The 23,615-nt window shown below is 46.0% G+C and overlaps 1 protein-coding gene across 1 annotated transcript in view; it reads right to left on the bottom strand.

Moving 5' to 3' along the window:
- The window catches only part of PAPSS1 (3'-phosphoadenosine 5'-phosphosulfate synthase 1), a 68,838-nt gene that overhangs the window by 36,528 nt on the left and 8,695 nt on the right, over nucleotides 1–23,615 (bottom strand). The window contains exons 2-5 of the mRNA XM_069459049.1: nucleotides 16,638–16,752; nucleotides 11,155–11,390; nucleotides 7,119–7,257; nucleotides 3,178–3,296 (exon numbers count right to left, since the gene is read on the bottom strand). Coding sequence (XP_069315150.1) covers nucleotides 3,178–3,296; nucleotides 7,119–7,257; nucleotides 11,155–11,390; nucleotides 16,638–16,752 — 609 coding nt within the window. The remainder of the gene's footprint in view (nucleotides 1–3,177; nucleotides 3,297–7,118; nucleotides 7,258–11,154; nucleotides 11,391–16,637; nucleotides 16,753–23,615) is intronic.

Raw genomic sequence — 23,615 nt, 5'->3', positions numbered from 1 at the left:
CTCATAAACAATTCACACACTGTTACTAATGAGAGGCGACTTCTATTACCTGTAAGTCTGGAAATGTTTCAATACTATGAATTTTGGGGCCAGGCGCGGTGGCTCACGCCTGTCATCCCAGCACTCTGGGAGGCCGAGGCGGGAGAATAGCTGGAGGTCAGGAGTTCGAGACCAGCCTGAGCAAGAGCGAGACCCCGTCTCTACTAAAAATAGAAAGAAATGATTTGGACAACTAAAAATATACATAGAAAAAAATTAGCCGGGCATGGTGGCGCATGCCTGTCGTCCCAGCTACTTGGGAGGCTGAGACAGGAGGATCGCTTGAGCCCAGGAGTTTGAGGTTGCTGTGAGCGAGGCTGACGCCACGGCACTCTAGCCTGGGCAACAGGGTGAGACTCTGTCTCAAAATAAATAAATAAATTAAATAAATTATGAATTTTTAATTATTAATTTAATTTGAAAATGTAACATAAGGCGCCCAAAACTTTTTTGTCTCACTAACTAAAGGCAACCCAAGATCTAACACATGCTATATCCGAATGTTTATTCAAACAGGCCACCGCTTGTGTTTACCTGGAAACTGCCAGGCAGGGCAAACAGCGCTCACGACACGAAATAGTAGCTCTTGCCTTCTCGTTTTAATCTTCCTGAAGCACTCTGAACACGTTAATAAACATAGCAATCGCACATTTCAAGTTATTCCTTTAAATATTTTCTGTACTTTCTTCTTGAGCCAAATCTGCTCGACAGATTTGAAACCGAGGCTCATTCATATTTTTATGTGACTATTAAATTTTTATTATCTAAACTACACACATCCAAAGCATGAACACCAAACGACATTCTGGCAACACTTGAAAACTGAGCTGTAAAGCCTGGCTTTTATGGGCAGTATAAAATCCATTTAGGGCACTAAACCACCATTTCATAAAAAGACAAACCTTTAAATAACTTACAGCACTAGTAAATCTAAGAGTTCCTGGTAGATTTAAAAACAGTATTTAAAATATCACTTTAGATTAAAACCAGCAGCAAAAAGTCTACTTCCTCATGTCCCAACAAGCCAAGTTAAAACGCAATACTAGCAGGCCATCTAGTGACCATTCAAGGGTTTAATTCAAATATTAAATCAAAAATCCTCATTTTTTGTTAGTGTCTTCTATTTTCTTGAATAAATATATGCCAAATGAAGCACGCTAAGAAAAGAAAGATGTTTTGACCAAATGCAGAGAAATCCAGTCTTTATGTGAATGACACATTGCCTACCCCAATGACATTACGCAGTCAGATTGAAAGAAAGAAAACAAGCTGGGGATCACAGAGGATCCCTGACATGACGCTAAAGTGGTACGGAAACCGAAGTACCCACCGTCCTGAAATACCCAGTGTGCAGCAGACGAAAAAGATATTTTTCTTGGACAGTAAAATAAATATTGTATCTTACCAAAGAACATTAAAGAAACAATTCCAGGTGGAATTCACTTCAGAGAGTGTCTCCAAAGCAATACCGAGCATCAGAAAAAAGAAAACTCTATTTACCACTATTATTTCCATCGTGCCTGCAGAAAGCATGGAGGCTCCGCTGCCCCCCCCCCCCAGCCTTGCCCTGTGCGTCTCTTCCACTTGGCTGTTCCTGAGTTTAAAAGAAACCGGTGACAGTAAACAAAGTGCTTTCCTGAGTTCTGTGAGTTGTTCTAGCAAGTCAGGGGACCTGGTGAGCGCTGGGGATGGGAACCCCTGAATTTGTCATCAGCCAGGCAGAAAAACGGGCGGCCTGGGCACCGATGTGTGGCCGGCATCTGCAACAGGGGCGATCGTGGGGGGCTGAGCCCTTTGCCTGGGGGGTCTGAGCCACCTCCAGACAGTTAGAGTCAACACTGAACCTGCTCGCTGGGCATCCAGATGCTATTAGAGATCACATAACTTGTCTTATAAAACTGAGTCTGGACAAGAGATAAAATTTATTTCGCTTGACTATTTTAGAAATAACGTTTTCATTATATGTGGTATACTAAGCCCAGTCGTTCATTTACCACGTAGATGTAGGTTTTAAGACGTAAGGAAATCATAATTCATCCGGCAAACTGTGCCTTTGCTTTCCAAGGCAAATCAGATAACCCACAAACGCTTTTCTTATTTCACACCGCACAGAGCAAACATTTCCCACCAGCTGGGCGCAGGCACGAGCACTCTACTTCTCCGCACAATAAACCTTCTTTCCAACCCAGGCAGTGTTATCTGCGACCTGCTCAAGTACTTACAGGTATCAAATCTTTCTAAAGTCAATGAAATGCCCATTCCTCTCCACTGTTTTAATCCCAACTAAGAAAATAACTGGTCAAAGAATGTAAAAGAGAGTCAGAACAAAGATTCATATTTCAGAAATAAACCAGAAATGGAAAGGATCTAGATATCAGGAAAGGCGGCGTCGTAGAAAGGCCAGCGTGTGGGCTGCACAATCCGTCGGACGTGTGTTCAAATCTCACCCTCCCCAGCTTGGCTATTCTGGGACTAACAACTTCACCTCCTGAATCTGTTTCCTCATCAGGAAAACGAGGATAATTATAACTACCTCGCAGAGTTTTAACACATATCAAATGCAATAATGCCACTGGAGTACCTAACGCAGGGCCGAGCACATAGTAAGAGTTCAACTAACGAGTTACTGCGATGGTCTCCAGCGCTGCCCACGGCATCGTCCTTCTGCACACTCGCCTGTATCCTTTTCCGGAATGCTGGTTCATGCAGAACCCCGAATCTTCCCACCCCTCCTCCAAGCACACACCATAAAGCCATGGTGACTTGGTTATTATTATTGCTTTAAAGCAACACGGCGCTCGACATACTCATCGCCTTCACGTCCCAACCTGTCGTCAGGATCTGCCACGTGCTCCGACATAACCCAGCTTTGGAAACCCTAACAATGTCTCTGTGATGACAATGAGGCTGAATCGCGCTTGCTAGCCTTGGACAGAGGAGAGTGTGACGTGGACGGGGCACGTGACACCAAGTCCCCTTGCCATCCGAGTGCAAGCACCGACTATGGACTCTGAGCTGAACGTCAGATGGCCGCTGGTTCCGCCATCTGCCCTTCATGCCCATCTGAGATTCACAGGAGGATGCTTATGAGATGGAAACGCTTCTCCTGTGATGACTCCTCCTGTCGCCCTCTCTTACCCGCTCCTGCAGAAGTTCCACCACCTGCTGGACACAGTCGTTGACGTCACACGAGTCCGTTTTTAGCACCAGCTCCGGGGCCTCCGGTTTCTCGTATTCAGAGTCAATCCCGGTGAACCCTGTAAAGGTGCCAGATAATTGGGGGTGGGGTTGGGGGGGATTAAAACAGGTTTATTTCTTCAGTGCAGGTCTCTGCTATGTATGAAGTTAACATTTGTTCTCTCTCCTCTAAGCTACAGAGTCGTAACACTGACACTTCCTTCTTGGGAGAGGATTTCTAATTAAACTTTTGTTTCTTCCTTAAACACGTAGGTATAGTTGATTCTCATTGGGGTTAGGTCTCTGCAGGCCTCTGGTGGCAACATTTTTGTCAATCCATCAATTCTTTCACTTCGTTTCACGTGTGTTCCTGTTTAAAGACACCTTATGGAACACATACCGTTGACCAACTAACGCTGAGCTCATGGCAACGGCACGCTAACTCGTGCCGGAGTGAAGCTTCCCTAACGCGTGTATTTCCCACGCACGGCACGTCACGGCTGTCGTGTGCTGAGACAGGTGAGACAGCACCGCCAGCACCAGGGCCACTTAACAGCAAAACCACCCAAAAAGCTACAGAAATGCAAAACCATGGCACTACGTAGGCTGCAAAAAAGATGCCTGTTTACGGCATGAGAACTGGAACAGGAAGTCACTTTGATAACGTCAGCGGGGACCTGTGTCAGGTGAGTCAGGTGAGTCAGGTGACTCATTTTTTACCGCTCTGCTCATAGGCACAACTGACCACAAAAATGCCAGGAGTGGCCGGGCGCGGTGGCTCACGCCTGTCATCCCAGCACTCTGGGAGGCCGAGGCGGGAGGATCGCTCGAGGTCAGGAGTTCGAGACCAGCCTGGGCAAGAACGAGACCCCGTCTCTACTAAACATAGAAAGAAATTATATGGACAGCTAAAAATATATATAGAAAAAATCAGCCGGGCATGGTGGCGCATGCCTGTAGTCCCAGCTACTCGGGAGGCTGAGACAGGAGGATCCCTTGAGCCCAGGAGTCTGAGGTTGCTGTGAGCTGGGCTGACGCCACGGCACTCTAGTCCGGGCAACAGAGAGAGACTCTGTCTCAAAAAAAAAAAAAAAAAGAAGTACGATTCACCAAAGAGTTCTAAAATACATACTATAAGCCTATAAGCCCACTTCTTTCGTTTTGTTATATTTCATGTTTCTAAGCATCACCTGCAGTCCTGAACTCAAGAAGAAATGTCTGCATTACCAAATTCCCAACTGTATTTAGCTGCAGGTCACAATAAAATAGCTGGGAAAAAAAAATAATGCTGGTTAGAACACTGGTTGTTAAGCTCTGGTTCTCGAATGCGGCGATACACTGGAATCACCGGGCCCCACCCGTGAGGTCCTGATTTCACCGGTCTGGGGCATAGCCGCAGGCTGGATTTTTAAACGTTCTCAAGGAACCATCAACGTGCAGCAACTTGACAACCCCTGGCTTAGAAGACTTGGCTGAACTTTTTAGAAGCCCAGAGTTCTCCCCCAGCTAATTTATCCCATAAATGACTGTAATAAACGTATGCTGTAAAAAAAAACATTGTATTTAAGTTGATAATAGGTAACTACTTGAATAGTAATCATGAAAATCATCTCGACAGCAGAATGGCTGGCACAGAGATAAATCTACCGTCTAGTAAATGTCATACAAAGGTCTGTCCTTGAATGATTACCAGGCTTTGAAATGGCATCGATAGGGAACTTGTTCGGCACCATTCTGACAACAAGTAAGAGACTGTTTTAAAAAATAAACAGCTCTACAATGAGGAAGTCCAGCCCCAAGACAAACCTAAAACGTACCAGTGTGTGCACACACAGACACACACACGCCAACGTGAGGAACATCTTACCAACATCTACTCGGGAAAGCAGCCAACAGCTGGGGAGGTAAACAAGAAACTAGACTGGGCCGGGCGCGGTGGCTCACGCCTGTAATCCTAGCTCTCTGGGAGGCCGAGGTGGGCGGATCGTTTGAGCTCAGGAGTTCGAGACCAGCCTGAGCAAGAGCGAGACCCCATCTCTACTAAAAATAGAAAGAAATTATATGGACAGCTAAAATATATATAGAAAAAATTAGCCGGGCATGGTGGCGCATGCCTGTAGTCCCAGCTACTCGGGAGGCTGAGGCAGGAGGATCGCTTGAGCTCAGGAGTTTGAGGTTGCTGTGAGCTAGGCTGACGCCACGGCACTCACTCTAGCCTGGGCAACAGAGTGAGACTCTGTCTCAAAAAAAAAAGAAACTAGACTAACACAGAGGCACTCCCAGTTATAAAGTACAGATTGTGAGTGACGCCAGGACATTCTGGATGTTGCCTCAGTCATCTTTCTATCCCTAGCACCAGAGACACGCCCTGCGAAGAGAAAGCGTTGGTAGGTGTGTGTTGAGCGCCCCATCCGCACTCTGCCTTCTCACCCAGCCAGCGTTTACTACATATGTGATGGGGATACAGTCTGGGCCACGCGCTGCACTAAATTCGAACGATAGAAAAACCTCCAAGCTGTTGTTCCAGCTCCTAAGCAGCTTGCTCCAGCCGGGCAGACAGACCTACCTCCCTCGCCAACCCAGCCTTGTAGAAACAACAAAACCAACTACAGTTAAAGTAAGGAAAAGGTTTAGACTTTAGGATCCTGGACATACCAGTTTGCTTTTCTGCGCCGAATCTCTACACCCAAGACTGAACTGAAAACTGCCTATCAGCGGAGAGTGACACAGGAGTTGAAGGGCGAAACTGGTTTCCTTCCTGTTGTCGTGACATATTCCGGTCAGGCAGCCTGTTCCTTCTGAGTTAAGACAGTGCCAGCGTAATAGGTGACAGGAGTGACAGGCAGCAGCCCTCACCCAGGAGCTGGGTCCCCCGTGGCAGAAGGACTCGCCATCAGCCTCGCCCTCGGGACTACATGTCACCACACCAGGTGCCACTTGCCCCAAAGGCTAAAGTTCCCAGGGTGCAAACACAGAAGAACTCAGAATAACAAGCACTTTCCTTCCCATTCAACGTTTTCCTTTTCGGTTCCAGAAGCTGAATGTCAAAATCCATCATTCAGAGAGCCCTGAGGAGTTCCTGTAACAATCCCAGGACCTCACACCCACTTCTAGGAAGGCAAACAGAAGTCACCTGCATGAATCACACTGCTCCCTACACAACGCTACCTTTATTCTGTAATGCCAGCATGTCCTTGGTTTCTGTTAACAATGATACAACAGGACAAATGTCAAAGGATATCTGCAAGGTAAATAATACGATCTGTGTCAAAGGCCACAGCAGAAACGGGTTCTACGTTTCTCCTTCAACGTCTAAATGTTCATCAAAGCGGAAACTCCGGGAGTGGACACAAAACCTAAAAAGCAAAGGCCAGCGCCCTCCCTCCGTATCTGTGGGGACCGGTTCCAGGACTCCCTGTGGATACCCAAATCCGCAGATGCCCAAGTCCCTTGAATAAAATGGCACAGTATTTGCATATAACCTACACACTTCCTCCCGTACGCTTTTAAGTCATCCCCACATTGATTAATTCACTCTAACGCAACAGTTGCACGTGGAATGAATGAGGGACCATTCCAAGCACTATGACACTGTCCTTGGTCAGGCGTGTCTCCCAATAGCTGTAGGACTCACTACGTTTCCAGGGGAACCAAAGGAGGAGAAGTGGAGGCGGCTCCTGACTGGTATCTGACCCAACGCCAAGCACTGAATTGTATCAAGCAGGTTTTCACCAACCCCCGAAGTCCCAACTCTTAATAGTTGGGATAAAACCCGCTTTTTCTCTTCCCAAGGCACTCCAAGTCACTTACACACTCCCAGTCTCTTAGAAAAGATCCTCGGTCCCAGATGGGGAAGGTAAAATATCTAAGCAAAGACACACTGGGAGGAAAACGTCACCGACCTTTGATTTCTCCCGCCCGTGCTTTCTTGTAGAGTCCTTTGACGTCCCTCTGTTCGCAGACGTGCAGAGGAGCATCGACAAACACTTCAAAGAAAGGTAAACTCGCACCCTCGTGAATCTGCCTTGCGTTGTTGCGATCCTTAAAGAAAAAGACGTGCACAGAAATAAGAACAAGTGATCACACCGATCATAAAGGTACTGTGTTAACATCAAGGATGAGTAAAAAGGGCTTTTCACTCGGTTCAGCAGAAAATATATTAGACAAAATTTGTATTTGTAAAATATAAACTGGAAAAAACAAACCTGAGAATGCATTGGCGTAACACCTGCCCTTCTCAGCGGTGTTAAAAGGCACCATGTTCTGCAAACCCAGGACGCTGGGGAGTCACAGGAGGGAAATGATGGATGTGCATGAAATCTGTCGCCTGAGTTCCACGCGGAGCCTCAGTCCAGCTGGAAGGCAGGGGTCACCAGGCCTCTCCAATGCCACAGTCAGCCGCAGCCTGGGCTGGCACGAAAGCCACCCAGCAAAAGACCCACTCAGAACCCTGAGGCTGGTTTACTCCTTTGCCAAACGCAAGCCCCGCGGCCACCTCTCTGCACAGCTCCTGCGCTCCACCCCGCCAGCAGCCGCCTCCATCTCTCCACCCTGCCCTGGACACTGTGTCCCTCCTACGTCGACCTCCTCTTCGTCCTGGTCTTAGCTAGAACCCGGTTCTCCCCGGAGGACGCCACCCGTCTTGTCGTGCCAAGCGCGGTGCCAACGTCCTCAACTTCCACCCGCACCTCCCACCCTTCCCTTCCCACGCAGCTGCTGTTAGCGCCCGCCCCCTTCCTGTGGCCCCTCTGACGAACCTGACCCGCTTCCACTGTGACCAGACGGTCGTGCTTTTCATTCCAAAAAGAGACCCCAAGCGTGAGAGCTCGCCGTCCCCTCCCTGCCACCCAAGTTTGTCTCCAGCCTAACAACCTTGCCCTCCACTCCCCCCCTCACGTGCTCTAAATCCCCTCCCCGTTCCTGCCCCTCCAGGACCGCGTTCAGCCCCTTCTCCCTACTCGGTCTGAGATCTGCAGCCTCCCCCTGCCCACTGGCTTCGTGCCCTGGCAACAAGCTTGTACAGAGACGTGCAGGTCACTCTCGTCCATTAAAACAAACGAACCGACAGATCATACAAAAACTCTCCCCTAATGAAAGGTCCTTCCCTGTGTCTAAAACACCAGGGTGCGTTTCACACCGCTGCCCGCAGGGTGCCCAAGCTGCCCCTCCCCGGTCCCCCTACGCGGCCTCCCCGGGGCTCCCCTCCTTTGCCACCCGGCGCCCAGGGCTCACCCTACACAGTCCTGGGGCGCTTCCTTCAACGGCCTCATAGTGCAAACCACAATACATGCACCGACGCTGAAGCTGAGCCCTGACTTCCCTCCCGAAGCTAAACACACACCTCCAACTTCTTCCTACCTGTACCCGCCTCACCGACGTCACACAGGTGCCAGCAACGTATGTCCCAAAACGGAAGCCATCCCCTTTCCTTGCAAGTTTGCGTTTCCTCTTACACCACGCAAACCACGGGATGACAGCACTGTTCACCCACAACCCCAACAGTCGTTCTGGTTCCTTCTCTTTCCTCCACGTTCATTCGGCCACAAAGCCCTTCAGATCTCACCTCTAAAGGTTACTCCGACCTGATGGTGCCGTCCCTTCCCTACTCCTTAGTCCAACCTCACTTCTCTTGTCTGGACAACTTCAACGTCCTCTCCGTCAGACTTCTGGCTTCTAGCTTAGATCCGCCCGAAGCCGAACCCTACCCTGTTCCCAGCATGACAGAGGCTGCAAACCTGACCACGTCACTGAACTCCTCAGAGACTCCCTGCCACCCTTGGGATAAAATCAAGGTTTCTGAGTGTGAGGCACCCCTTGTACCCGGCCCCCCCATTCTCAGTCTTGCACGTGATGCCCCATCAATGACGAATACCTGCCTCACTGTACCTTACGCCAAAGCAACGTGCTCCCTCACAGCACATCGCCATGGTCCCCTCCTCCAGGAAGCCTTCCCTGCATGCCCAGGCTGACAGGGGGCTCTTGCTTCCTCTGGGTTCTCAGAGTAGGATCCATTGTATACCTCTGTCATAAATCTTATTCCAGTATATCAAAGCCACCTCATTAACTTTACAACTGTAGTCTCTGGCACAGCAATTAGGCTGTGATCTCACTATTCTCACTGTCCTTTTAAATGAAGGTGTTCCCAAGTGTCCCTCCGTGCCTCTCTTCTTGTTCTACATACTCTTCTGAATATACTCAACCTCGTCTAGATTTCAGCTAATAAAGTTCATAACTCCTGATTCCAGATCCTAGAACCAATTTTCCAATGGCCCAGTGGTCATCTCCATGGATACGCTCCACTAAGCACTTCAAAAGTGACACCTAAAATGCAATACTCATCCCCTCCCTTTCCACCCTCGATTTCGTAACTCAGTCATATTACCTTCTATTCAGAAACCACATTCTTTCATTTTCCCCTCAAAACCAGCCATCAGCCAGGCACTAAGCCCTGCTGACGCCACCGGCTCAAGAGCCTTCAAACGTGTCCCGTCTCTTTTATTCCCATTGCTGCTGCTTGACTTGTGACGGAGCAGAGACTAACTAGCCTCCCACCTCCAGACCATACGCTATCGTCCAACAAACACTAAGCATCAAGCTGGACTTAATGTGAAGATCACAAAGACAAATAAGAAACAGTCCCGGTCCTCAAGGAGCCACGGGGTGTGGAGGCAGCACAGCGTGGTGGACCAGCACACAGGTGCTACAGACAGGCAGGGAGCAAGTCCCGGCTCTGCCAGCGCAGTGTGACCTCGGGCCACACACACCTGCTTCCTCATGTCTCCCTTCCTCGCTGGAGGATGAAGACTGCGTGAGTTAGTTTACATAAGAGCATTTTGAAACAGTTCCCAGGACACTGTAAGTGCCCATAAATGTCAGTCATTGTTAACAATATCATCACTACAGCTACTGTTACTGCCGCCAATCAATGAACCGGGATTTTATATAAAACAGTGTGCTAAGGTCCATAACAAAGTCCCCCAAACCAGGAACCCAACACAGCCTGGGGGAGGAAGGCAGGTACTCAGGAGGAAGAGATCCCCAACCCGAGTCTCAGAGTACGAACAGAAGTCAGCTGACACTGCAGAGAGAGGGACAGGAGGAAGAGGAAGGTACCTTCCAGGCAGGGGGGAAACAAAAATCCCAGGATGAGAAACGAACGTGATTTTTTCCGAGAAATACGAAAAAGTCATTCAGTGTTGCTACAGCCCCTAAAATAAGAGGAAGACTATGATGAGAGCTGAAACCAAAGAAGAGTGAGCAAAGAAGCCACCGTAGGACATAAGGAAGCTTAGATTTTCCCTGGTGGCTGACACCTGTCAGGCATTCACTGTAGGGTTACTGAATTACAAAGTCAAGCCTCAAATGATCTGGTCATTGCCATGAGTTCAACAACGTTATACTCCGGGTTTTAATGGCAGGTTTTCTCAGTTTGGGATGTACTCAGAAAGCCACAGCACAGTAACTGACCTATAATTTTAGATCAATTAGTTTAATTGGATGTCAATGTTTAAATTATATGCTCTGGGCCGGGCGCGATGGCTCACGCCTGTCATCCTAGCACTCTGGGAGGCCGAGGTGGGCGGATCGTTTGAGCTCAGGAGTTCGAGACCAGCCTGAGCAAGAGCGAGACCCCATCTCTACTAAAAATAGAAAGAAATTATATGGACAGCTAAAAATATATATAGAAAAAAATTAGCCGGGTGTGGTGGCGCATGCCTGTAGTCCCAGCTACTCCGGAGGCTGAGGCAGGAGGATCGCTTGAGCTCAGGAGTTTGAGGTTGCTGTGAGCTAGGCTGACGCCACAGCACTCACTCTAGCCTGGGCAACAGAGTGAGACTCTGTCTCAAAAAAAAATAAAATAAAATAAATTATGTGCTCTGCCTGACACCATGTTCTTAATAAATGTAATCAGAAAAGCAATGGCACAAAGCCACACACCTGCGTATAGGGCGATATGAAACTCGTGATGCACACTAAGCCAGCGTCTGCAAACAGCTTGGCAACTTCCGCAATGCGTCGAACATTCTCTTCTCTGTCTTCAGGACTAAAGCCAAGATTCTTATTGAGACCCTGACGAATGTTGTCACCATCCAAAGTGTAGCAGGGAATACCATGGCAAACCAAGTACTCCTCCAAAGCCATGCTCACCGTCGTCTTCCCCGCTCCAGACAAGCCTGGAATTCAACAAAGCAAACAGATTCCATACGCCGAGTTAGCAGCATAACTCTTTAGTGATAAAAAATGTTAATTACAGGCTTAATTACATTCATTATTCACGGCAGTCTCTCAGTGACATTCTTATTCAATACTTCTCTTTAAGATTTAGCCCTTACCTACGAAAGTATCTACAGTTTACATATGATAAGCATTTGCTTTTAATAACTTGTATCCATGCCCAAAGGTATCTTAGAAATCACCGGTAAGCTTCCAAAGGGCTTAACCAATTTTAGCATCAGACACGGATGGGTAGATACTCACTCTGTCCCCTTGTCACTCTGTTTCTACAGCTGTGTACCAAATTCTAAAACAAAGTTACATGCCCACATTGCTTCGAGCAAGGGAAGAAAAAGACAGGACAATAGTAAGTGAAATACTACAAAGTTACCTCCATACTCCAGGATCATCAGGGCCACAGACCACCGTGATCAAAGTATCTGGGTGTCCAATTTAATCATATAATCAGCCTTAAAACAATACTGTCATTTCAAGCCACCTTCCTCTACTAATAATGATGTTTATTCATGAAACAAGAGGTAGAGGGGAAAAAGCACACTCTACTGCTTGCCACCTTGGCGAGGATGTAACTACAGGACTTCTAGCCAAGATGGGTTATATGAGAAAAGATTTTAAAAAATTGAAATCTAATGTACCAATGCTCTTGAAAGAAGTCATGGTACTATAGAAGGCTAACTGAAAAAGCTGTGTAAGAGAGGATGATGTGTTGAGAGGATCCACGTAGTGTCAGTTGCTTTATACATTAAAACCATATATATTTATTTATTTTATTTTATTTTTTTTTTCTGAGACAGAGTCTCACTCTGTTGCCCAGGCTAGAGTGAGTGCTGTGGCGTCAGCCTCGCTCACAGCAACCTCAAACTCCTGAGCTCAAGCGATCCTCCTGCCTCAGCCTCCCAAGTAGCTGGGACTACAGGCATGCGCCACCATGCCCGGCTAACTTTTCTATATATATTTTTAGCTGTCCATATTAATTTCTTTCTATTTTTAGTAGAGACGGGGTCTCGCTCTTGCTCAGGCTGGTCTCGAACTCCTGAGCTCAAACGATCCACCCGCCTGGGCCTTAAAACCATATATTAACAAGTGTAACAGACCATATTTTGCAAAGATGGCTGCAACTAAATATCTCGTCCCAGGAGCTCCCTTCTGAAATGTGTCGCTGCTACTGTTACACCAACAGGTACAGTCTGGTTCCCTTCCCGTGAAACTGGGCTGGCCTCAGAACTCCCCTGCAGCCAAAAGAATGTAGTAAAATGATGCGTGACTTCTGAGGCTGGGTGAGAAAACGCTATGCAGCTTTTCTTTGGTCACTTAATTTGAGACAAGCCAGCTACTGACTCCCCTGAGACCACCGGGCTAGAGAGATCACAAGCAGGTGTTCTAGTTGACAGTGTCAGCCAGCTCGGCTCCCAGGTGACAAGCAGCATCAACAGAGTAAGTCATCTTGGACACCCAGCCAAGCTGGGCCCTTCAGATGACTGCAACCCAATGCAGCATGACGATGACCAAGCAAGACCTAAGCAAAAACCGTTCAGCTGAAGCCAGGCGCAGCGGCTCATGCCTGTAGTCCCAGCTACGTGGGAGGCTCAGGTGAGGGGGTCGCTGGCGGCCAGGAGTTCAAGGCCGCAGTGAGCTACAATCGCGCCACTGCACTCCAGCCTGGGCGACAGAGTGAGATCCTGTTTCTAAAAAGAATAAAAAAATAAAAAACAGCTGAGTTCTCTTCAACTCCTCACCTTTTTACCCCCTCCTTACCCTCAGACTTGTAAGCAAATTAAAATGGTTGATGGTTGCTATTTGACACTACTAGGTTTTTGGGTAATTTGTCACACGGTAACTGGGACAAAAGATAGTGGCTGAGGAGCAGTGGGTTATTCTGTTTTTTACTGTCATTGTTTTTAACTATCAATGAAGCACCAAGCATGGGGGGAAATAAATGAAACTCGGAAATCTAAATTTTTTATACAACAAAAGCCACTTACATTACAATAAAATTGTCTGTTTATGTATACATGTGTATTTATGTATTTTTATGTATATATTTAACTTGAAATGAAGAATAGACACTGTTGAAAACTGAATTGCTGGCCGGGCGCGGTGGCTCATGCCTGTAATCCTAGCACTCTGAGAGGCTGAGGCAGGAGGATTGTTTGAGCTCAGGAGTTTGAGACCATCCTGAGCAAGAGCGAGACCCCATCTCTACTAAAAATAGAAAGAAATTAGCTGGACAGCTAAAAATCTATGTAGAAAAATTAGCTGGGCATAGTGGCGCATGCCTGTAGTCCCAGCTACTCGGGAGGCTGAGGCAGGAGGATCGCTTGAGCCCAGGAGTCTGAGGTTGCTGTGAGCGAGGCTGACGCCACGGCACTCTAGCCTGGGCAACAGAGCCAGACTCTGTCTCAAAAAAAAAAAAAAAAATACACCAGCGCACTGTGTTCTCTTTAATGAGGCCTGACCTCTATAAAAACTCCGTAACCAGAGCCTGACCTGCCGGGGCTCTAGCAGCGCCCACCTGACCTGGGGGAAGGGAGATGCCCACCCGGCTGCCTGTAGCCACCGTGTCCCAGTCCAGGGGTGGGGCGGGGACTGTGGTCACTGAAGACTGATTACACACTAGACCATAAACCAAGCACCAAAAGATCAGATAAACAGTATTTATAAGCATCACTAGTGGTGAAATAAACGGAATGAATATACATGTTCAAGAAAAATAAATTCTTTAGGCATCCAGAAGAAAAAATGAAAGCTCCTAAAAGAAGAGGAAAAGAATCTGATTAGCCTCACAATTCTTCAGAGCTGTTAATGCCAGAACACAATAGGGTACTGTTTCTAAAACTGCAAGACGAAAATATTATGAACCAAGTATACATTTTACCCAGCCAAGTTGTCATAAAAACTGGGCAGACATTCTCAAACATAAAAGTCAGAGGATTTAGAACCCACGGAAGACCATCCTGTAAAAACTACCTAATGAAACACAGACAATTAAGGCTTGACTCAGATAAAGAGCTCACGAGTGGACAAGCCATAGTGAAAGAGCTGATGGTGAGTTGGTGAACACTAAATCAACGTACTTATAGAATTAAAACACAAACAATTTAGAAATTTAAGATGTGGAACAGAATCTAAGTGTTAACAAACCTAAGAAATATAAAAACAACAATTTAACAACAATCTAGAATTAAGAATGCGGAGATGGGAAGAATGTCAGAGTGTTGCTTCTTTCATACAAAACCAAACAGACCTGTCTAAAATTGAACCATGTAACTTTAAAGAAACAGAAAACAGGCCGGGCACGGTGGCTCACACCTGTAATCCTAGCACTCTGGGAGGCCGAGGCGGGTGGATCGCTCAAGGTCAGGAGTTTGAGACCAGCCTGAGCAAGAGCGAGACCCCGTCTCTACTAAAAAAAAATAGAAAGAAATTATCTGGCCAACTGAAATATATATAGAAAAAATAGCCGGGCATGGTGGCACATGCCTGTAGTCCCAGCTACTCGGGAGGCTGAGGCGGTAGGATCACTTAAGCCCAGGAGTTTGAGGTTGCTGTGAGCTAGGCTGACGCCATGGCACTCACTCTAGCCCGGGCAACAAAGCGAGAAAAAAAAAAAAGTAACAGAAAACAGGGCGGGAGCAACAGCTTACGACCATAATCCTAACACTTTGGGAGGCTGAGGCAGAAGGATCACTTGAGGCCAGGAATTCAAGACCAGCCTGGGCAACATAGCAAGACCCCACCTCTACTAAAAATTAAAAAAAAAAAAATTTAGCCAGGTGTGGTGGCACATGCCTGTAGTCCCAGCTACCCTGAAGGGTGAGGCAGGAGGATCATCTGAGCCCAGAAGTTCAAGTCTACAGTGAGATATGATCACACCACTGCTCTCCAACCTGGGCTACAGAGTTAGACCCTATCTTTAAAAAAAAAAAAAAAAACAACAAAGAAATGTTGTTTTCTGCAAATCAGCACAAATTTTTAATGACTGGTAATATCCAGTGTTGACAAAGACACTGGGAAATGGAACTTCTCCCACACTACTGGTGGGAGAGTAAACTGGTATAAAATTTTAGTGAGCAATTTGGCGAGATGTATCAACATTTTAAATATAATTTCTAAAAGTGAAAGGATCCATCATTTTTAACGCTACTTCCAAAATCTGGATCAATTCACCCTCCCGCCAGCCTGCTATGGCTAAGCCCAAAGAGAGACTGGGAAAACCAGAACAAAAAATCAGAAGGCAAAGCAAAAGCTGAATGACAGAAAATGTTTCTGTGAAAATCCCCATCACTGATTCTTTCTCTTCCTACGGCGGAGCCTCAGAGGGGGTGTTTGGTCAGGAGGGTGACACCCTCACGGATGGATAAACGCAATCATGAACAGGCCTGAAGCTGGGAGTTTGATCTCTTGCTCTCTCTCGCCAATAGATGCCTTCCACCACGTCACCGCGCGGCCAGAAGGCCCTCAGCAGATGTCAGCCCCTGGATGTTGCGCCTAGCCTGTTGTATCTGGCCTTCAGAACCGTGAGACATAAATTCCTGTTCATTGTAAATTACCCAGTCTTCGGTTCTCTGTTATAGCAACATAAAACGGGCAGAGACATGTGGTTTACACTGTTAGATTCTTGGAGCAAAATCCAGGTCTTAGTTGCACTCAGGACTTTACAGAATGTAATGCACTATCTACTAGAAGGTAGTTTTAAGAGGCATTCTGGTTTCTCCCCTTTATTTAACATCAATCCTGTGGACGAAGGAGAGGAATTACCAAAAGGAAGTATGTTGTTATTAAGCAACTATGTCAGTTACATGTTGTAATGCTCCAAATACAGAACGCGGCTCCAAATTTAAATATGCTTACCCCTAAGTCCCGGTCTGTCTATAGGCACTGCTTTTTTTTTTTTTTTTTTTTGAGACAGAGTCTCACTCTGTTGCCCAGGCTAGAGTGAGTGCCGTGGCGTCAGCCCAGCTCACAGCAACCTCAGACTCCTGGGCTCAAGCGATCCTCCTGCCTCAGCCTCCCAAGTAGCTGGGACTACAGGCATGCGCCACTATGCTCGGCTAATTTTTTTCTATATATATATATTTAATTGTCCATATAATTTCTTTCTATTTTTAGTAGAGACGGGGTCTCGCTCTTGCTCAGGCTGGAGGCACTGCTTTTAAAGTGAACTCGTCTGTCTCACTTGACCGTACCTGTGAGCCAAACCGTGCAACCACGAAAGCCACCTCTGGTCCCCACGACCTGCCCTCTCTTGTTCCGGCTGACATGGTGGGCTTGATAGGTGACGTTCGTTGCTCTCTGCATCCCCTGGAAAAAAGGAAAAAAAAAAAAAAAAAGAATTCTGGCTCAGTTGAGTCCTTTAAAAGGTAAATACATACTCCTTACAAACACACAGTCAGTGCCCTACACCAAAAGGAAGAAAAAAGATAAAACTAACACCTACTCTTTTTTTCCTAAGTGTACTAGAATGGTGTCCAGTGCTTTACATAAGCCAATTAATCTAACTCTCACAGCAACCTAACGATGTAGGTGCTCTTCCTATGGCGGTTTTACAGACGAAGGTATTAAACCCGAGAGAAGTCAAATAACTTGCCCAAGATAGTAAGTGGTAGCCAGAGCCTAGTCTTCTCACGTGTTCATTTACTCAGTCATTCATCCCACCAGCATTTACTGAGGCCCTACTCGCACGCCAGGTGAACAAAACAGGGTTTCCATCCTCTTGATGATTTTGCCCAGCTATAGGCTAATGTGAGTGTTCTGAGCACGGTTATGTTCAGTAGGCAGGTGTATAAACGCATTTTCAACTTACAGTATTTTCAACTTATGATGGGTTTATTAGGACATAACTCCGTCATTAAGTCGAGGAGCCTTTGTACTAAAAATCATTGAATTAGGGCCGGGCACGGTGGCCCACGCCTGTAGTCCTAGCACTCTGGGAGGCCGAGGCGGGAGGATCGTTTGAGCTCAGGAGTTCAAGACCAGCCTGAGCAAGAGTGAGACCCCGTCTCTACTAAAATAAATACAAAGCAATTAGCTGGAAATATATAGAAAAAAATTAGCTGGGCATGGTGGCACACGCCTGTAGTCCCAGCTATTCGGGAGGCTGAGGCAGGAGGATCGCTTGAGCCCAGGAGTCTGAGGTTGCTGTGAGCTAGGCTGACGCCATGGCACTCTAGCCAGGGTGACAGAGCAGTACTCTGCCTCAAAAAAAAAAAAAAAAAAAAAAAAAATCATTGAATTGTATACTTTTTAGATGGGTCAGCTACTTGGTATGCAAATTATATCTCAATAAAGCTGTTTTCTAAAAAAAAAAAAAAAAAAAATCTGCTTAGTCTTTTTCTTCCTAGGATGAAAAAACATAATTTAGGTTCTTTTCAACAAGGTATACTGTTATGAAATAGATGTGAATATTCTTTTATCTTTCAAAACAGATGCATTCATCATTCACTTGTTCGAAAATAGTTACTGAATGCATACTACATTCTTGACATCCTTCTAGGTGCCGGTGGACAAGTGAACGATACTGTTACAAGTCACTGGTCTCAGGGAGCTGGTGATGCTAGGGCAGCGGTTCCCAGGGTGTGCTGACCAGCAGCTTCAGCGTCACCCGGGAATATGCCGGAAATGACATTCTCAGATCCTGACCCAGGTCGACTAAGTCAGAAACTCTGGGGTGAGGCCCAAAAACCTGCATTTTACCAAGCCCTCCAAGAGAGTCTGATGCAAGCTCAAGTTTAAAAACCACTGAACTAGTGAAAGGGACATAGGAAAAAAAAAAAAAAAATGAAGGACCAAGATAAATAAGTTATATAAGTAGTTAAACAGTAATAACTGTCAAAAGGGGTGGGGGAGCAAAAAATGTTGCTAAGAAATAAGAGAGAGGGAATGACGTTAAAAATTTAGACAGGTTCATGACCAAAAGGGTCACGGAGCTTTTCCTTTATGTTTTTCTCTCGTAGTTTTACAGCCTCTGATCTTATATTTAAATCTCTAATCCACTTTGAGTTGATTTTTGTGGTGTGAGGTAAGTGTCTAACTTCATTCTTCTGCATGTGGATATACAGGTTTTCCAACACCATTTAATGAACTCTCCTTTCCCCATTAAGTATTCTTGGCACTGACGTTTAAAAATCTATTAAACATAAACACATGGATTTATTTCTGGGCTTTTTATTCTGTTCCATTGGCCTATGTGTCTGTTTTTATGCCAGTTCCAGGCTGTTTTGATGACCACTGTAGCTTTGCAGTATATTCTGAAGTCAGGGAGCATGATGCCTACAACTTTGTTCTTTTTGCTCAAGATTGCTTTGGTTTTTCAGGGTCTTTGGTGGTTCTATATGAATTTTAGGATTTTTTTTTCTATTTCTGTGAAGAATGTCCTTGGAATTTTTATAGAGATCGCATTGAATCTGTAGATCACTTTGGGTAGTAAGGACATTTTAACAATATTTATTCTTTCAATCCATGAATACAGCGTATCTTTCCATTTATTTGTATCTTTAATTGTTTTCATCAATGTTTTACAGTTTTCAATGTACAGCTCTCTTACCTCCTTGGTTAGATTCTTCCTAAGTATTTTATTTTTCCGGTAGTTATTGTAAATGGGATTGTTTTCTTGTTTCTTTTTCAGATAGTTCATTGTTAGTATATAAAAACGCTACTGGTTTTGTATGTTGATACTGTATCCTGCAACTTTACTGAATTAGGTTATTAGTTCTAACAGTCTTTTGGTGCAGTCTTTAGGGTTTTCTATATATAAAATCATGTCATCTGCAAACAGTGACAATTTAACTTCTTCCTTTCTAATTTGGATGCCTTTTCTTTCTTTCTCTTGCCTAACTACGTGGAATAGAAAAGGTGAGAGTGGACACCCTTGTCATAGTCCTGATCTTAGAGGAAAAGCTTTCAGCTTTTTACCATTGAGTATGATGTTAGCTGTGGGCTTGTCATGTATGGACTTTATCGTGTTACGGTATACTCGTTCCATTCCTAATTTCTTGGGAGTTTTTAACATACAAAGATGCTGAATTTTGTCAACTACTTTTTCTGCATCTACTAAGATGATCATATGAGTTTTATTTTTCCTTCTTTAAATGTGGTGCATCACATTTGCTGATATATATACATATATATGTTGCACCAGCCTTAAATCCCTGGAATAAACCCCACGTGATCATGGCAAATGATCTTTTTAATGTGCTGCTGAATTTGCCTTGCTACTATTTTGTTGAGGATTTTTGTATCCGTTCATCAGAGATATTAGCCGGTAATTTTCTTTTCTTATCTGGTTTTGGTATCAGGTTAATGCTGACCTCATAAAATAAGTTCAGAAGTATTTCCTCTTTCTTCAATTTCAGAAGAGTTTGAAAAGGACTGGCATTGTCTACCGCCACACCACCCTGAGCGCACCCAATCTCGTCTTAAAAGGATAGGTATTTAAATGCTGGGTAGAATTCCGCAGTGAAGCCATCCCTTAAAAAATTACTGTAGCTATGATTATTTTTTTAATAGTTTTATCTTTTAACCTTCATGCTAAAGATGTACATGATGTATATACCCCAATTACAGTTTTAGAGTATCCCAAACTCGACTGTGTACTTCCTTTTACCAGTGAGTTTATAATTTCATGTTTCCATGTTACTAAAGAGCAGCCTTTTGAAGAACTCCCTTTATTCATTTCTTATAAGACATGTCTGGTGTTGATGAACTCTCTCAGCTTTGTTTATCCGGGGAAGTCTTTATCTCTCCTTCATTTCTGATGGACGGCTTTGCTGGAAAGAGTATGTTTGGTTGCCAGTGTTGTTTTTTCCCCTTCAGCACTTTGAACATATCACCCCACTCTCTCCTGGCCTGTGAGATTTACTGCCAGCCTTACTGGAACCCCCTGGTGTGTGACTTGCTGCTTTTCTCTTGCTGCTTTCAGGATCATCTCTCTGCCTTCGGTTCCTGGCAGTTTTACGACAGTATGTCTTGGTATAGTCTTGTCTGGTACAGTCTGATTGGAACCTTTGACCTTCTTGTACTTGGATATTTATCTCTCTCCCCAGATTTGGAAAGTTTTCTGCTATTATTTCTTTAAATAAGTTTTCTAAACCTTTATCTCTCTCCTCTCCTTGACCGCCTGGAACTCAAATATTTGCTCTTTTGATGCTGTCCCAAAAATCCCGAAAGCTTTCTCCATTCCTTTTCATTCTTTTTTCTTTTTCCTCCTCTGACTGTGGAGGAAAGCTGTCTTTGAGTTCACAGACTCTTTCTTCTGCTTCATCAGTTCTCTTATTGATGCTCTCTGCTGCATTTTTCATTTTATTTGTTGTATTTTTCAGCTCCAGAATTTTTGTTTTTATATAATAATTTCAATTTGTTAAATTTCTCCTTTTGGTCATTTGCCAGTTTTCAGAGTTCATCGAATAGTTTCCATTTTCCTGGGTTCGCTGAGCTTCCTTACAACCACCGTTTTTGAATTCTTTGTCAGGCAATATGTATATCTCCAGTTCTTTTGAGTCAGACACTAGGAGACTATTGTGTTCTTTTGGTGCTGTGATGTCTCTTTGGTTTTTTCTGTTTCTTGCTGCCTTACATTGATGTCTGTGCACTAAAGAAGTAGGGGCTTATTCCAGTCTTTGCAAACCAGCTTTGTCTGGTACAGCCGTTCACCAGTCGGCCTGTCCAGAGATTCTGGGCAGGCCACCTGGCATGGTCCACAGGAGGGCTTGCTGCTAGAGTCCTCGGGGAGGGTGGCCTGGTACCTGGGTCAGCAAGCGAACAGAGGGCTCAGCTGGTGCTGGAGCAGGCATGGAGCCTGGGTCTGCTGGGGCCAGTGTGAAGCCTAGGATCATAGGGCCTGGCCTCGATGCTCGGTGTGTGGGTGCTGGCCTAGAGGCTAGGTCTGTGGGGTCCGGCCTAGAGCCTGGGTCAGTGCTATGATTTACTGGGACAGACCTGAACCCTGGCTCCGCTGGAGTATGGGGTTGCAAGCGCCAGCCTGGAAGCTGAGGCCATCAGGGACTGGCCTAACACTGGGACAGGCCTGAAGCCTAGGGTTGTGTGGGATGACCTGGCTCGGAGCTGGTCTGAAACCCAGGGAGAGCCTAGAGCGGGGTGGGCTTGGAGCCTGTATCTGCAGGTACCGGCCTGATGACTAGGGCTGTGGGAGCCGGCCTGGTGCTAAAGGTGATCCAGAGAATCGGGCCACTGGGGTCAGCCTGACCCTGGGGCAGGCCTAGAACCTGAGTCAGTGGGGACTGGTCTGGCAGCTGGGGGGCAGGTGGGTCCTGCCTGGGGCTGCAGGAGCCTGCTTGGTGCCAGGGCAGGCTTGGAAGCTCAGTCCATGGGTGCCAGCTCATCTTGGGCTGGGGGGCCTGCCCAGTGCTGGGTTTTACAGGGATGGGCCCAGTGTTGAGTTCCACGGCAAAGGCTGGTGCTCAATGCCCGCTCCTTCCCTCAAGCAGAGGGCATCTTTCTCAATGCTGTGCGCCTGGGGTCGGGGGAGGAGCGACATGTGTAATGCAAAACCGTCCTTCCTGCCCTCTTCAATGCGTCTTTGCTTATTTCTGTGCTACACCCAGGTGCTGTAATCTCTCCAACTCCTGATCTCGAGCAATCCTCCCGCCTACGAGTCCCAGAGTGCTAGAATTACAGTCGTGAGCCACCGCGCCCAGCTGTGGGTGCTGTAATCTCTCACCTGGCTTCCTTAGATCTTTTTTTTTTCTTTTGAGACAGAGTCTCGCTCTGTTGCCCGGGCTAGAGTGCCATGGCGTCAGCCTAGCTCACAGCAACCTCCAACTCCTGGGCTCAAGCCATCCTCCTGCCTCAGCCTCCCGAGTAGCTGGGACTACAGGCATGTGCCACCATGCCCGGCTAATTTTTTTTCTATATATATTTTTAGCTGTCCAGATCATTTCTTTCTATTTTTAGTAGAGATGAGGTCTCGCTCTTGCTCAGGCTGGTCTCGAACCTCTGACCTCGAGCTATCCTCCCGCCTCGGCCTCCCAGAGTGCTAGGATTGCAGGCGTGAGCCACCGCGCCCGGCTTCCTTAGCTCTTGCTATTTTTTGTGCAAGGACAGTTGTTCAACCAATGTTTCTGTGGGGAGATGAGCACCGGAAAGTATTATTCCTCCATCTTGCTGACATCTGCCAAGACCTAGATTTTTTTTTTAAGGAATTAATTTGGATCCAGATCTTGCACTTCCATATGTACTCTTTTCTAAAACTGGTCTGCCTGAGAAGGTGCCTAAGGTTAAGGATCTCTTTTCCCACCTTTCCCTTCGCGATCCTGTGTAGAAGAAACGCATCTCCCGCCCATCTGAATCCTACTATCTCTCACTGCCCTAGGAGGGAAAGTCTGCCGGGGCCAAAGGGACAAGGTGACAATTCTTTTAATAGCCACCCCACAAAAGTCACACCTCTCCCCCACTAATCATCTCATTAACAGATGTATTTCCAATAAAATTATACTTTGGATGCTCCATGATCATTGTAATACAGGTCTCTCGACCCATTGCTTTCCAATAAACTGATGAAGCAAACAGAACCTACCAGTTTCGCATTTCCAGTAACTTGAACACAGACATCTGCATCCTTGGGAAGGACCAGTGTCCCTTTAGCTGTAGCTCCCAGCCATGCTGGCTACTGAGGAGCAGAGAGCTAGGTCCCTGCCGGGAGGGCTGTGAGGAGGGCGCCACATGCTAAGCTGCCTACACTTGCAGAGCCTGTTTGACTTGGTCATTCTCTTTTGGGATTTTTTCCAAGTTACTTTGCTCTTGGGCAAGAAGAAACATATCTAATGACTGTTAATTCATTTTGGCCCCGTAAAATATCTCTTGCTTTTCTTATCAAATTGAGCCAGAATGTATAAACATTATCTGACAAACCATAAACTGCTGAGGATATGGTGGAGAGAAAAATACAAGGTAAGTAGAAACTATCTGTTCTAATCACTAAAAAGAACGCTCCCTCAGAGTTTCCTGCCTCCTGCATTGAAAAAGATTCTGGCAACAAACGTGGTAGTCTGAGTAGGAGGAGGTTTTTTTTTTTTATGTATTGATATTTTTCATAATTAAAAAATAAACTCTAAAAAGAGATGTGCCACATTCCCCTATCTCCCAGTTTTTCAGAGTAAGTCAAACAATACTTTTTAAAACTATTGGAAACTGGTGGGCTTATGCCTGAA

The sequence above is a fragment of the Eulemur rufifrons genome, chromosome 26 (genome assembly GCF_041146395.1).
Source record: "Eulemur rufifrons isolate Redbay chromosome 26, OSU_ERuf_1, whole genome shotgun sequence".
NCBI lineage: Eukaryota > Metazoa > Chordata > Mammalia > Primates > Lemuridae > Eulemur > Eulemur rufifrons.
Note: the sequence above shows the minus strand (reverse complement) of the source record. Positions and strands in the feature narration are given on the sequence as shown.